At 41.3% G+C, this 13,519-nt stretch overlaps 1 protein-coding gene across 1 annotated transcript in view; it reads right to left on the bottom strand.

Moving 5' to 3' along the window:
* Positions 1-1,476: 1,476 nt before the first annotated feature.
* The window catches only part of NUP93 (nucleoporin 93), a 77,125-nt gene continuing 65,082 nt past the window's right edge, over positions 1,477-13,519 (bottom strand). The window contains exons 12-22 of the mRNA XM_059857191.1: positions 12,818-12,911; positions 11,574-11,765; positions 11,220-11,346; positions 11,035-11,107; positions 10,665-10,709; positions 9,090-9,206; positions 8,350-8,468; positions 6,375-6,492; positions 5,918-6,001; positions 5,100-5,228; positions 1,477-1,712 (exon numbers count right to left, since the gene is read on the bottom strand). Of these exons, the coding sequence (XP_059713174.1) occupies positions 1,602-1,712; positions 5,100-5,228; positions 5,918-6,001; positions 6,375-6,492; positions 8,350-8,468; positions 9,090-9,206; positions 10,665-10,709; positions 11,035-11,107; positions 11,220-11,346; positions 11,574-11,765; positions 12,818-12,911 (1,209 nt within the window). The 3' untranslated portion in view covers positions 1,477-1,601. The remainder of the gene's footprint in view (positions 1,713-5,099; positions 5,229-5,917; positions 6,002-6,374; positions 6,493-8,349; positions 8,469-9,089; positions 9,207-10,664; positions 10,710-11,034; positions 11,108-11,219; positions 11,347-11,573; positions 11,766-12,817; positions 12,912-13,519) is intronic.

Genomic DNA, 13,519 nt, shown 5'->3' with positions numbered 1-13,519 from the left:
CAGGGTCATCCTGCAGGACTGCATCTGGGGCAGCCCTGGCCCCACCATGACTGTCCACAAACAACAGGGAAGGTGCCTGCTCTCTAGGGAATGGGATCAGTTCTTACCTGAGATATGCCAAGAAGTATTTCCACACAAATATACCAGAAATGCTAATAGGCAATACGGCTTTCCACACTCACCTGTTGACAAGTTTGTTAAGCAATTCCAGCCCACTCCCACCCCCAAATAACTCCTTGGTAACTCACCAACTCCCCTTTACCTGCAGGGTGCTGTCCAGGTCTCCCTCTGCCTTCAGTTGGGACAGTCCTGGCCATGCTACAGGAGCACTCCATGCTGTACACAATCCCTAGCTCTATCCTCTGAGAACCCAGCAGCTGGTTTGCTAATGTTGAGAGACATGGACTGGGATGGCTGGCAAGCCCTTTGCTTCCTGTCCAAAAGGTGGACAAAACTTATGCTACAACATTTCTGGTGAAAAAAGTAATTAGGAAAATTGTCATCATGTCAATCGGATATTCCTCCATCCCAGTAAACTAAGACATTGCAAAATGGAGATGAATTCCCTCCCATGATAGCTGTTAACATACAAAGGCTGAAATCAGCCCCTACATTTTGCTGCCTTGTCTGCATTCCAAATGCCACATGTTCTCATATCCCAGTAACACAAGAGGGTGAGACAGCAGCAGGGGAGCAGCAAGAGTAACCACCAACATTCCTCCCTTTTTTTTTCAAAGATAGGCAGTTATATTAAAAATAAAAGCTTCTACTATAACATGCTCCTTGGGCTTTCATTCTTATTTAATTGTAGCTCAAAACATTTAAAGGTAACCATTTTTGAAGCCCCTTGCTTTTGTAGGGCTCACATTTCTTGCTAAACCAGCAGTAGCATCCACCCACACCCAACACAGCCTCACCTGTGCCTCTCTGGTTCAGCTTCCTCGCTTCTAGTGAACTCGACAGGGGCCCACTTGGAATGCAACTGACTAAAATTCACATGCTGCTCACAAAAAACTCTCCTACCAAAATATACCTGATTCCAACCCAGCTGTTCCTGCAAAAGCTTCAGCAGAGCTCCAGGGCTGTGAGCACCTGGTTCAGCAGGGAGGGGTCTGTGCAGCACACAGAGCTCACGGGCACCGCAGCAGCACACGCGCCACACGAGACAACGGGACGGACTGATGGCAGTGTGTCACAGGGGTGACTGGGGCATCAGATACATTTTCAACACTTAACATGCATCCAAAACCCCCTAAAGTTTCTCAGCTGTAAGCACATTAAGCAATAAATCAAAGTTTTCTTCTCCATCTCCTCTTCTGCTATAAAATTCCTGTCCCTACTGCAGAGCTATGATTTCTTTTTCTGAATAGCCTATTAACTAATTAAGAATAAATTTCTAAATGCAAACCAACTGAAAATAAAATTAAAACATAAAAACACAAGAATCAGTGAAAATTAAAATGTCAAAAACAAATATCAAAACCAAAGAAATTTATTTCTGTCAACAAAAATACAGAATACAAAATGACACTGGTCCCATGGGCCCTCTGAACATACTAAAGACAGGCACAGGCTGCTGCACCCCAGCCAAAGCTGCTCTGCTAATTCATAAGGATCTCCATTTGCACCAGTCTTGCATTCGTGTCTCCTGATGTTCTGTATGGGATCATCCCAGCAAACATTATCAGTGCCCGAGCTTGAGACTGAAGTTGCTAAAAAAGAGAAAAAGTACAGTTACTTTAGTATAAAAAAAAATACAATGATACAATACTCTTCAAACAAACACATGTAATCTTTTTATCTCAGAGCTGCTCTCCAGAAAAGGAGCCTCTGCATTTTGAAGAAAATCCAATTATTTCCTTTTCCAACCATTAAAAGCATGTCAAGTTACCCTTTTGCTTAAAAAATAATCCCATCTTATTTGAAAATACCTAAGAAAAAACATTTTCAGCAATGTGGGGCATTGCTGTACTGCAGCAATCTTGTAATTTCTGCATGAAGTGGGCTTTCCCAGGGCAACAGGATTCCTTCCCACCTTGCAAAACATTAAGTTGATCCTGCTGAAATGCAGCATTAATGTTCTCAAAGCAGAAGCACTATAAATGAATCAGAGATGCCACACACACCTGGAGATCTCCAGCATCACCCTGCAACATACCAATCTCCTCAAAGGCTCTTCCTGCCAATAACACAACGAAAGCAGAGGCACCAAGCCCACTCAGACCTTTGCCCAAATCAACCCAACTCCTTCTTGCACAGCAGAAGACTACAGAACAGCTGAAGGATTTCAGGAATAATTTGTTTCACTTGTTAAAACTGTTATTAAAGTAAAAGGTAAGTCATTCCAATAACTGGTAGGAGTCAAGAGAGTACAGACAACCCAAATCTTTGTAGAAAACTGTTCAGACTGCTTTGATTGCTAATAGGTTTTTCTTCTTAAATATTAAGCATCTCAAAATTACTGTACTGAAAGATCCAACTGTTCAAATCCTGCTTTCACCTACTGCCTTCAGGGAAAGCCAAAGGTTTTTAGGTAGCTGTTGGTGTGTGGACGGTAAATCTGATAGCAGGAACTTACAAACTGAGAAGTGACTGAAGCCCATTCCACGGCTGGGAACTGTTATAAACACCATCCCTGATGCCTCTTTGGCCTTTTTCAGGGTGATGTTAAACCAGTCTGTTATTCAACAGCCACAGAGAAACTTTGGAGGCTGATAATGGAAAAGCTGTGAGAGTTTTCCCTAGACTGACCTAATTGCTTACATCTCCCAGGACAGTTTCCCTCTCAAGCTGTCAGTCACCACCAGCAGACTGGTAACTTGACAAGGTGGCCTGGAAATCACTCATTCTGTTCCAGTCAGTGCCTCCCAGCCTGCTCCCAAATGTGTTAGACAGCGAGGCTGTGTAATTATGTCTGAGCTGCTGCTTTTCAGTGGAGGTCAAAACAGGTGATAGATGAAAAAAAAGGCATGTCAAGGAGTCTGACTTTGGAGTTAAAGTATTAAGAGGCAAAAAACTCTCACCATGACTAAGAAAGGTTGAAGAGGGGGGTGAGTTACTGTTCTCTTTACCTTTGCAGTAGCAATGATACCAGAGCTGGTCTATTTTCAAAAATCAAACCAATACTTAGGGAAGAACAAACAGAGGTTTGCAGAGGTTAAGAGCGGCCTGGAGGTCTAGATGTTCTATTGGCTGTAATTACTTAATGAACATTACAGTTACTTGCAATTTTAAGTAAGACCACAGATAATTTTAAAAAATTACTTCCATTCCATTCATGACCTCATTTTGCCAAGATAATGCCTTTGGGCTGCTCCAGAGAGTTCACCACCCCTGACTGGGGTGAGGAGCCTATGACATTGCTGTCATGCACTCCCAGCATCTGGGTCAGGGCTGTCACTACAGCCATGGTTCCCAGGACTGCAGGCTGGGCTCCCTGCAATCTCTACCTGAAATGTGACAAAATGGATCAGGCCAGGTGGGACAGGACTTTGTTCCCTTATTCCCAAGATTAATTAATTATATACATAAAAGAAAAACTACCTGAAACACAGCTTGGGTGATTTCATTCTGAAATAAACACAATGCAGAAATGCTAGCTTTGACCCCAAACCTGATCTTTTCTAGCCCACTTCCAAAGTGGGACAGGAGAAGTTTTGCAGAGAGCATTACTGGGTTCAGGGGGCTCCAGCAGCACTACCCCCCTCCATCCTGCCCGTGCTGCCAGGTCCATGCTGTTCCTGCTGAACCCAGTAACGCTCTTTGCTCAGTGCCAACCTTCTGAAGACACACAGCAGGCAACAACAGATTGTGTCAGCCTGGTACTTCTTCACACACAGTTTAAGGTGGGAGAAGCCCAAGCAGTGTGCACCCTTCTCCAGTGCTGCTGATCTAGAGTACAAGCACCCTTGTGAGGCAGGATCCCATAGCACTTGTAGGCTGTGCCCCAAGACAAAAGCTGTACCACTACCTAAGCCATTTATTTTTCTATATAATTTAAAAATGCTACTAAGACTTGTACCAATATTACAATTTACAGATCAAAGGCACTTCTGTAGCTGACTAAAGCCTGGAATAAAGTTGGCTATGGTCCAAGTTGGTTTTTCACTCTCAAAAAGAGTTGATATTTATTTTCTAATCTGTTAAAACAGGACGAATGGTTTGGCCTTGGTTTCAAGCACCTGCAGCAGCTTTAACTTATTAAGAGTTACAAGACCAAAGCTGGCTGAAATTAAGCTGTGAACCCTTTTGCTCAACCCCTCATGTTAGCAGGTGAGTGCTCACAAATCTGTCTGTGCCATTGAAAGGCTGCCTATTCTGCAGCTTGCTGGAGGTGGAGGCTCCCATCAATGGCTTGGGGAAATGCCTCTGCACCAGCTGGAGCAGTGAAGTAAAACCCAGTGTGGTCATGCATTTCAACAGCAACCAGACCAAGCACTGCTGCAAGCTGCAACAGCAGCCAGAGTGCTGCAAGCTGTCCACTCCCTGCAGGGGCAGCAGAACAATGCTGATGTTCACAAGTTGCTCAAGCATCTTGCTGTTTCACCCAAGAACACCTGGAAAATGTCAGCCTGCATCACTACAGAAGCAAGCTGAGGGGAAGACTCAAGGAGGCCCTTCTAGCAGAAATGGGCACTTACTCAAATGAAAGGAGTGGCAATCATGTGCTTAAAAAGCAACAGCTCAGTTGTCAAGGTAGCAACATCAACATCCTAGAGACACTGCACTATCCCCATTTGCTTTACTATTTAAGAAGCAAAGTGGACACTTGTTTTCTCATGCTAGAAGATAAATATAGATGTAATATCTCCATTAGCTCAATGTCATTTAAAGCAATATCATAGACTCAAAAATGGCTTAGGCTGAAAGGGACCTAAAGGATCATCCAGTTCCAACCTTCCTTTACACAAAGGTGAAGGCATCAGAGAACAGCCTCAAGACTAAGTAACTGGACAAGCTCAGTAAACCAAGACTCTAAGTAACTGAGCAAGCCAAAACCAAGACCATTAGAGATTCCCAGTTACTTGAAGCCCAATCTCTTGAAGCCAGCACAACAGGATATAGGAAAACTTCTCAGTCAGTGAGAATTACACTCTTACCGAATCTCTGTCTTCCATTACCCGCTGGGGTCTGGCAGGAGTGGATGGGCTTGTGCCTTTCATCCTCTTGTACTTGGTGAATAAAATATTCATGGTCGCAAGCAGGACCTCAGATAAATTGTGTTTGATCTGCACAAAAAAGGGGGAAAAAAGGACACATGGCAGCAAAAGCAGGTTGACAGAACCATGAGCCTTACTATACAGACTCCAGTAACAGTCATAGGTGTAATGGTTACCCCTGCTATGACTGCACCACCCAGCAGAAACACTACCCAGAACTTTGAGATGGACATGCTCAATGGCTGCACCTTCATGTTTGATAGCAGCAGGTTAGATAAAAGCCAAAGCACCCAAATACACACAACCACTGCCTAAAAAAGAACTGTGACTCCAGTTAAAACAGTTCAAGAGCAGTAACAGCTTTCCACTATGCTTCATTTGCTAGTACAAAAATTCATTAATTCCTATAATTTAGAGGGAAGGAAACAAACACCCTACAAATGCTTAGTGACCATTAAGAGCATGGAAGAACTAAGTTATCAACATTCTGAATTCTTAATGAAACTCAGTAAGTTCAGGGAGACTCACATCTGCTGATACTTTCTTCAAAATGGAGAGAGGATTTCAGGGTAAGGAATTCTAGTGCTCAAAAAAGCAGCATTAAGAAAAAGTTGCAAGCCAAGAGTATACTTGTATTAAATCAAAATAATCTCATCCTTTTTCTCTGCTAAAGAATAAAAATGATGAGATGACAAGGTTTTAAGATCCCTTTAACAAAGCAAAAGACTTTAGGAAGCTAAACCCAAGCCATGGCTTACTTCATCGCTGAAATTCCGGAAGGCAGCAACTCTCTCCTTGACGCAGTCTTGGCTAAGAGGTACAAGCTTCAGGCGTTCAATAATCTTCAAAAAGAAAAGCAGGAATCAGGACAGATTATCAGCATTCTATGTACCATATATTAATAAAGTGTGGTTTTGAAGTGTTAATGAAATGCTTCTGTTTCCATTCAAGAGAATTCATTTCATTGTCATTTACTGGTTTATCTCCTCACTTTGTTGAGCAACAGGAATATTTTGTTCAATGTCTACAAAATAGCTCCAGGAAGATCATCCTGTTTATCAAGCAACAGGGAAGAAACAGCTTTTTAAACTCCTATAACATTGCACTCTCTTCTAACTCATTAAATGAGATTTTTAAAGTGATGTTATTTGAGACATTCTGGGCTTTCAAGGGCATTAGGAAGGCTACACTTCAAACAGAACTCGTAAAACTTACATCAAAGGCCCTGTCAACGTGACCAGCGTGATATTCATCAAAAAATGTGATTAAGTCTAGCAGAAGGTAGAACGTGGAGTCAATGGATTTCTTTGCACTTATCCCCTGCGCTTTGTACCTGAAAGAAATTGTGTTACAGTTTTATTGTGCAAAATGGCAACCGTTTATAACTGTGCCCTTGCAATTCTTGGAAGTGGAGACATCAAACTCAAGGACAGAAGGCATTTAACAAAGGACAGCTTTCATTTTCCTTAACCGGGAGGCAGAATGTTCACAGGTTGTGGCTTTTTAAAAACACTGTTAATCGCTTCCAATTTTGCAAATCCAGCATTTGTTTCCTTTAAAATGTTTACATTTCCCACATTCATGGGGAAACAGTGCCAGGCAGCAGAGACCCACAAGACAAGCTCTGTACCAGCATGTTTAACATGCTGTTTTACAGCAGACAATCCTCCAGCACAACTGCCTGCTTCAGGCAAGAAGTTAAGGCTTAGAAGATGGATTAAGAGTTCCTGCACGCTCTCAGGAGCTACACTGGTTTTGGGATGAACTGGAGGGCTGCCTGCTCTCACTCCTAACTGCATGAGGGCACAAAGAAGCTGTTTCACCTTTTTGTTGGGTCTCCCCTGCTCCAAAAGCATCACAAGAACACGCAGGAGGAATGCTGCATCCCTACAGCACTGTCATCAGGACAGTACACATGGAAAAGCCCTGTCTTACATTTAACTGGCAAGAAGATGTGCTAGTCAGAAGTGCTCTGGCTTTGCAATCACCCAGGTTTGCAGCTGTGAAGTGGCATTGTTGCACAGCAGTATTTAGTGCTTTTAGACAGATCAAAGCATGGAGCAAAGAAAAAAGCCCATTACAGCCTTTGCTGAAGCTTTAATTCAAGCCATAGATTTAATTCTCTTTAATGTCTGCCACCAAATCAGTCTCTCGCCAAGTCAATCCAGCACCAATTTTCACTCGATCCCAGCCTGCCCAAATGAAGGAAAGGCTGACTAGGAGTGACTGGCAAATGCCACTTGTCAAAAGAAGAAAGGCAAAGGCCTCTGATGGAAATCAATACATTTCTGTATTTGTCTTCCCAATTTCAAAGTGCCAGCAAGTGGGCTTGGCTTACTTTTATTCTCTTTGCAGCTCAATGGTTGATAAAAACCAGTACGGCATTTCTCATAAGAATCCACATTTTGCTCTAGTAAAACAAAGGAATTGTCCCTGGCAGTCACCGTGACAAGATGAACAATTTTTTAAAATCGTGGACATAATTTACAACTGCAGCTTTTCAGAATCAGGTGAGTACTAACTTCTAGCTGCTAATGAATCTTGAGCACTGATGTCTCTCAAGCACATACCCTAATTAGTAGACATGGCAGGGGACATTCCTTTCAGTTGCTTCCTTTCTTTCTGGACACAACACTGTCCTTGGTATTACTAAAACAAGCTGTGGAAATGAAGGTCCACTGCTTGCATTAGCCATACACAGTTCATCTTAATTACTCCCTTTTTAGCTTCCATTAAAGCAACAGTTTTCAGGGAGCTACTGAACGATTGTTACAACTCAGTAATTCTGAGTTTGTAGCTCTCTCTTAATACTATTTTAAACAAGTGAATTGCATGCAACAACTCAGCAACTGTTACAATATTTTGCTTTAAAAATAATATAAAACATACAATTCACAATATTTATTGCTCCTTAAGAGACTCCATCTCCAGCTGGCAATCTTGATTCGCCTACAGATAAAACTTCTTGTCAAATTTACCTGACCTGCCCCTGAAGATTTCTGGTTTCAGTACTGCAAGCCATCATGAGCAGGACAGGGTAAACTCTGACCTCTTATTTGTCTTTCTAAATATACTGCTGTGGATGTCACAGTGCAGCCTGCAGAAACATCAGGAACTAACACCCACAGCTGTGACAGTCCCAGGTCATGCTGAGGTGAATCACCCAGTCCTGCCCTTACCTGAGTCTTACCTCTCAGCAATGGAATGAGCCATGTTCTTCAAACGCTCCTTGTTTGACTGGGGAGTGCTGATCTGGGGAACAACTGGACTAAGGAGCTTGTTCATCAGTTCTAAAACTTTGTCAGGGTTCTGTTGGCATTAAAGTTACACAAATAAAAGGAGCATGATGAAACGTGGTGTCTTAATCTCATTGAAAAAGCAGAAAAGTCTCATGCAGTGGTGCCCACTGCAAGCCCAGAGCCACTTCCCTCCCACAGAGTCAAGATCATGTTAGCTGCAAGCCACATAATGCTGCTGGGTCACAAGAAAAAGCATTTCCCCCTAGTCTTCTCTAAAACAGTGGTTATGGTTGTTTCCACCTCTGTTTCCCATAGAAACAAGAGCACTCAGTATAAAGACCAACTATTTTAGACTTCAGTTCAACATCTATGAAATTGGAAGAGTACACTCCAGGTAAATAACTGCACTACACTAAATTAAATCATGCGTGGGTCACTCTCTTCAAAAGAGCACACTGACCAGGACCACAATGTCCTAAATCAGAATCCCTGGAGTGCAATCCATCTGGATGTGCTAACTAAAACATCTCTTCATGCAGCCTATGGCTCTATTCTTCCAGTAGCAGAAATAAGCTGCTTGAATAAGGGCAATTCAATCTCCAAGACGAAATTCATCCTCCTAATCACAGGTAGAATTTTTGGAAGGAAGAAAGGTGAACGAAGTATACAGGGCAGCACACAAGACATATACCTTTGCAAGGTCATAGAGTTTTGCAGCTTCTTCAAACAATCCTTTATTTTCTGCTGCAGAAGCCACTTTGTTAATAATGGATTTTGTGTCACTTGTAAACTTGTCTATCACTCCAGGCTAAAGAGGTGAGACAAAAATGAAAAGAGAAAAGAGGAATCAGAAGGCTCAAACATTCCAGAATATTCTGTCAAGGTAATGAATATTTTACATGTTGGCTTATGATTGGAATAGCCTGTACATTTCCATGGGAATGTGCAAAAGTGAGACATTAAAAATACAACGAGCTCTTGCAAGAGGGACTCTCTCCTAAATGGAGACAGCACTGAGACATTCTTGGTTCCTAATTCATTCAAAATGACCCAGATAAAATAACTCAGAAGTTGAGCTGTTAATTGCTGATGACACAGAGAAGAAAACACAAAAGACTTCAGCACGTAGCATTCCAAGGGCTCCAGGGATGCAGTTTGTTTATACCGGCATGACAGGTTGCCAGTGAAATCTCACACAGATAAATGAAAGGGCAACAAGAATTTTAAAACAAATAATAAACATGTAGAATAAAAGAGATGAAACAGTCAAGTGTATCTAGAAATTGCTGTAGTTGAGGATGCAAAAATGAGACTATATCATCTAGAATTAAAATTGTTGGTTTCACACCAAAGAAAGTACAAAACAACAAACTATTTGTGACGATTATCAAGTTACCTTGTTCTCTTGTACGCAATCTCACTGCTTTTGAAATGAGAAAATAAAGATATCTAAAACAAACTCCTGCCTGAAATAACTTTCCCCCTCTATTTTTGACAGCAGTATGAGCCCTAATCTTAAAATTAAGATGTAAATGATTCTGCAGTCTGCTTTACACAGAATCTTCCAAAGCTGTCACAGCAAACAGAAAAACTTCATTGATTATCCAAAATTTTTATCATTTGCATGCACTCTCCTGTTTGCAGGTAAAACCTTAAGGTTTCCTTTATCTTCTGACTGTGAAATCTCACACTTCACCATTACGAAACTGCTTTTATACTGGAAGTAAAATCTGTCACATCTAAAAACTGGCTGAACTTTGATCCAGTACTTACTCCCACCCGTATGAAGGTCAGATCATCTGTGGCTATGCTTGTGGTCTGTTAGCCCTTGCTCCTTTAATTACAAGGATTTTTTAAGGACTGCAATACATTTATTCTGTGAGGTGAATGAGGATGTCATAAATCATTTTCACATGCACACCTGTCAGTTAACAGGACACTCTCACACACCCACTTAAACTACACTCCATTTCCTGCTGGATGACAAAATTCTGATCCCACTAAAGTTACCTGATGCCATTTGCTTCTTCAGTTACACCAACCATCTAGAGGAACATAGTTTGCCTTGCAGTTCCTGACCTGCCTTTTGTTAGGGCATGTCACAGATTATTCTGTAAAAGGATCTCATACTGGGAGAACTTGAATGTATTCAAACACACTAATAATTTAGTTACTGAAAAACAGAGAGAAGCAAAATAGCCTCATGACTACTTTGGAAATCATACATAGGGTGTACTTTAATATAAAATAAAAATTCTGAACTCACCTTCCTACTACCATCCTTTTCCAGCTTTCCAAGAATCATGTCAAACTATATCCACATAGATGTAAAGTAAGAAAAAACAGGAAACAAAAATAGAGAGATCAATTGCACATATTTCATAACATATTTATTAAGTACAAAGACACAGTAATGGAATGAAAAACAGCGACCAATATAAAAAGTATTTGTAACTAAATAACAGGCAAAAAGATATGATTAAATGTCTTAAATGTAAGGCCATTGCAAGATCTCTCATATGGGTCTGCATCAGGCATAAAGAGTAAGCAACTCTAAGACTGTCCTGACTAATAAAGATTTTCAAGAAGAAATGAATTTCAGTTTCACTGAGGAAGGCAAAACGTGGCCAACGCACCTCTCTGCTTTCAATGACTATTTCACTAACGCAACGCAAGAACATATTCTCTCCTTGGCTGTCCTTCTCGTTCCTATAAAATAAAGAGAGGGAGAAGGGTACTCCTGCTTCTGAGAACTTTCCAGATGAGAATAATGAAACAGTAATAACTAGGAGAAGATCTAAATACATATATTGGCTCCTACCTGAGAAAGTAGAAGTACTGCAGAGCTTCCCTTGGATCTGTTGATTCAAACTTACGAGTGTAAAGCATCAAAAGCCGCACAAAATTTAAACGTCTGACACCAGGAGGGTCACCAGCTTCATGGCTTACTGCAATGTCAGAAACAGCACTGTCAGAGAATCTAATGCCAGGAAAATGCTGTTTTTCATCTCAAATTAGTCAGAACCATGATCCAGAGCTCTAATGAAACTAAAACCATTACCTTTTATGAAATTCTTCTGATAAATCTTTGATTAATCACATAGACCTGCAGTTTCTAGAGGGTACTCTGAGGGCTAAGAAAATATTCCTTTACTGTAAAGTAAACAGGACTTACATAGCTGTGCACTCTGCCCAGATGCTTTCAGGAGCAATTTTAACTCAAACAGGACCAAAGCAACATGAACAGCATGACAGCGCAAGCGCTCTGTCCGGAAAAGAAAAGCAATTGCAGCTTCAAACTGTGCTGTCAAGAACAACACTTGGAAGTAGAGGAATGGTGGCTGGTTCACTGCAAAATGTGATTCACCTGAAAAAAACACAACACATAGCATTTTCACAGCATGTTCATGATTCTGCAATCAGAGATGACTGACAATAGATGCTTCCTCTACCGTGCATCATTACTGCTTATTAGGTGCCAGTCGAAATCAACACAGTACAGGAAACTGAATTCCTAACCACACATCAGTGGCTCACCTACAACTGTGCCCCTGCAGATTTATCATGAAGGACCACAGAATAAAGACATATTCAGAAAGTAAAACAGAATAAACAGTTTCTCAGAGAAGTTCCTTTCTTCTTTTCAGACAAGAAACCAACTCTGATCATCTGTGACAGATTCTCTAAAGACCACAACTTTTTGTCTTCTTTTATACTTACACCAAGTTGTACAAATAATGTTAAAAACCTGGATTTTCCAACTCAGTGACACCAACAGCAGCTTATTATCTTTCTTTTCCACACATTTTATCTCACACATGTTATCTGAGTGTGAGCGATACTACAAACTAGAAGGCTATGGAGAATCAAATTTTGTATGTTTTGGACAGTTACAAGTGACTAAATTTTGACTGATGATTACAGGAAAATGTACTCTGTGGATGTTCTTAAAACCTTCTGAAATGGAAGGAACTGTGACTTGGGTCCCCAGAAATTTGCTTGAAATACTAATTTAAGGGAAAAGATAAGCACCAGATGCACACACTGGAAAAGCTTGGAAATACACACCTACATTAGGTAGTGACTGCTTTTCTGTTCTATATTTCCAAATCTGGAATTCTGCTAAAGGAGTTTTGCATATTTATGGTGAGAGAAAGCAACCCACAATTAATGAATAAAGGAGAAACAGCAGCAGTGTTGCTCTCTGGATTGCTGGGAGAACATGGGACTTATTCATCATGTCTTACTGAAATCTGCCATGACTCCAGGGAAGTAGGCTGTCCATGGAGAGAAGATGCCTCTCACTAGTGGAGAGCTGCAGAGTTTTTGTGCAGTCTGGGGTTTGTGTAATAACAACTGGAAAGTGTCCTCAGAAGAAAAGCAGAGCCCCAATTAAGACATCACTCTGTGGTTTCTCACCATAGTCTTCCAGCAGCTGCTTCTGGAACTGTGATAACGTTAGCCGGTCCTGTGGGGAGCTCGCGCCGCCGTCATCAAAACACACTTGGTTCAGCTAAAAAGCACATCCAAAAAAGAAAAGCACAGATATTTCTCCTTGCACAAGCAATGCACTTAGAAAATATTCATTCCATCTGAACCCCTCCTAGGATTTGACCAACTGACTAGAAACTGCATCTAGTCACAACATCAGCTCCATCTACTGCTGGGAAGCAAAGATCTCTAAGGCAGCAACAGCTGAAATCCATGCAGATATAACCCCAGGGTTCTGTATCCATCCATGCCAGCATACTCTGATGCTGGGACTCAGAACACTCTCAAGCAGCATTTTTTGCCACAAATACAATAGTGACAAATACATCATTCCACCACTCTTTTTCTGATAAAGACGACAAACAGGTACCAACCAGTATCTATCAAGCCCTTGCCAAAACTGTAAGGACTTCAGAGACATTGACAGCAGTGTCTCTGGTCAATTCACACTGACATTTCAGACATCCACCCCGGAAGGAGAATTCAAAGAATCCTCACTGTAGCAAACTAATACTGTTTGTAAAAACAGGTGACAAAGATCAGTGTCAAATGAAGAACATGACACTTCCAAAGACAACTGTACCCAAACTAACACCTGATAGCATAGAGGAAAACAGAGCAGCCCTGGGA

The sequence above is a fragment of the Haemorhous mexicanus genome, chromosome 12 (assembly GCF_027477595.1).
Source record: "Haemorhous mexicanus isolate bHaeMex1 chromosome 12, bHaeMex1.pri, whole genome shotgun sequence".
NCBI classification, from domain to species: domain Eukaryota; kingdom Metazoa; phylum Chordata; class Aves; order Passeriformes; family Fringillidae; genus Haemorhous; species Haemorhous mexicanus.
Note: the sequence above shows the minus strand (reverse complement) of the source record. Positions and strands in the feature narration are given on the sequence as shown.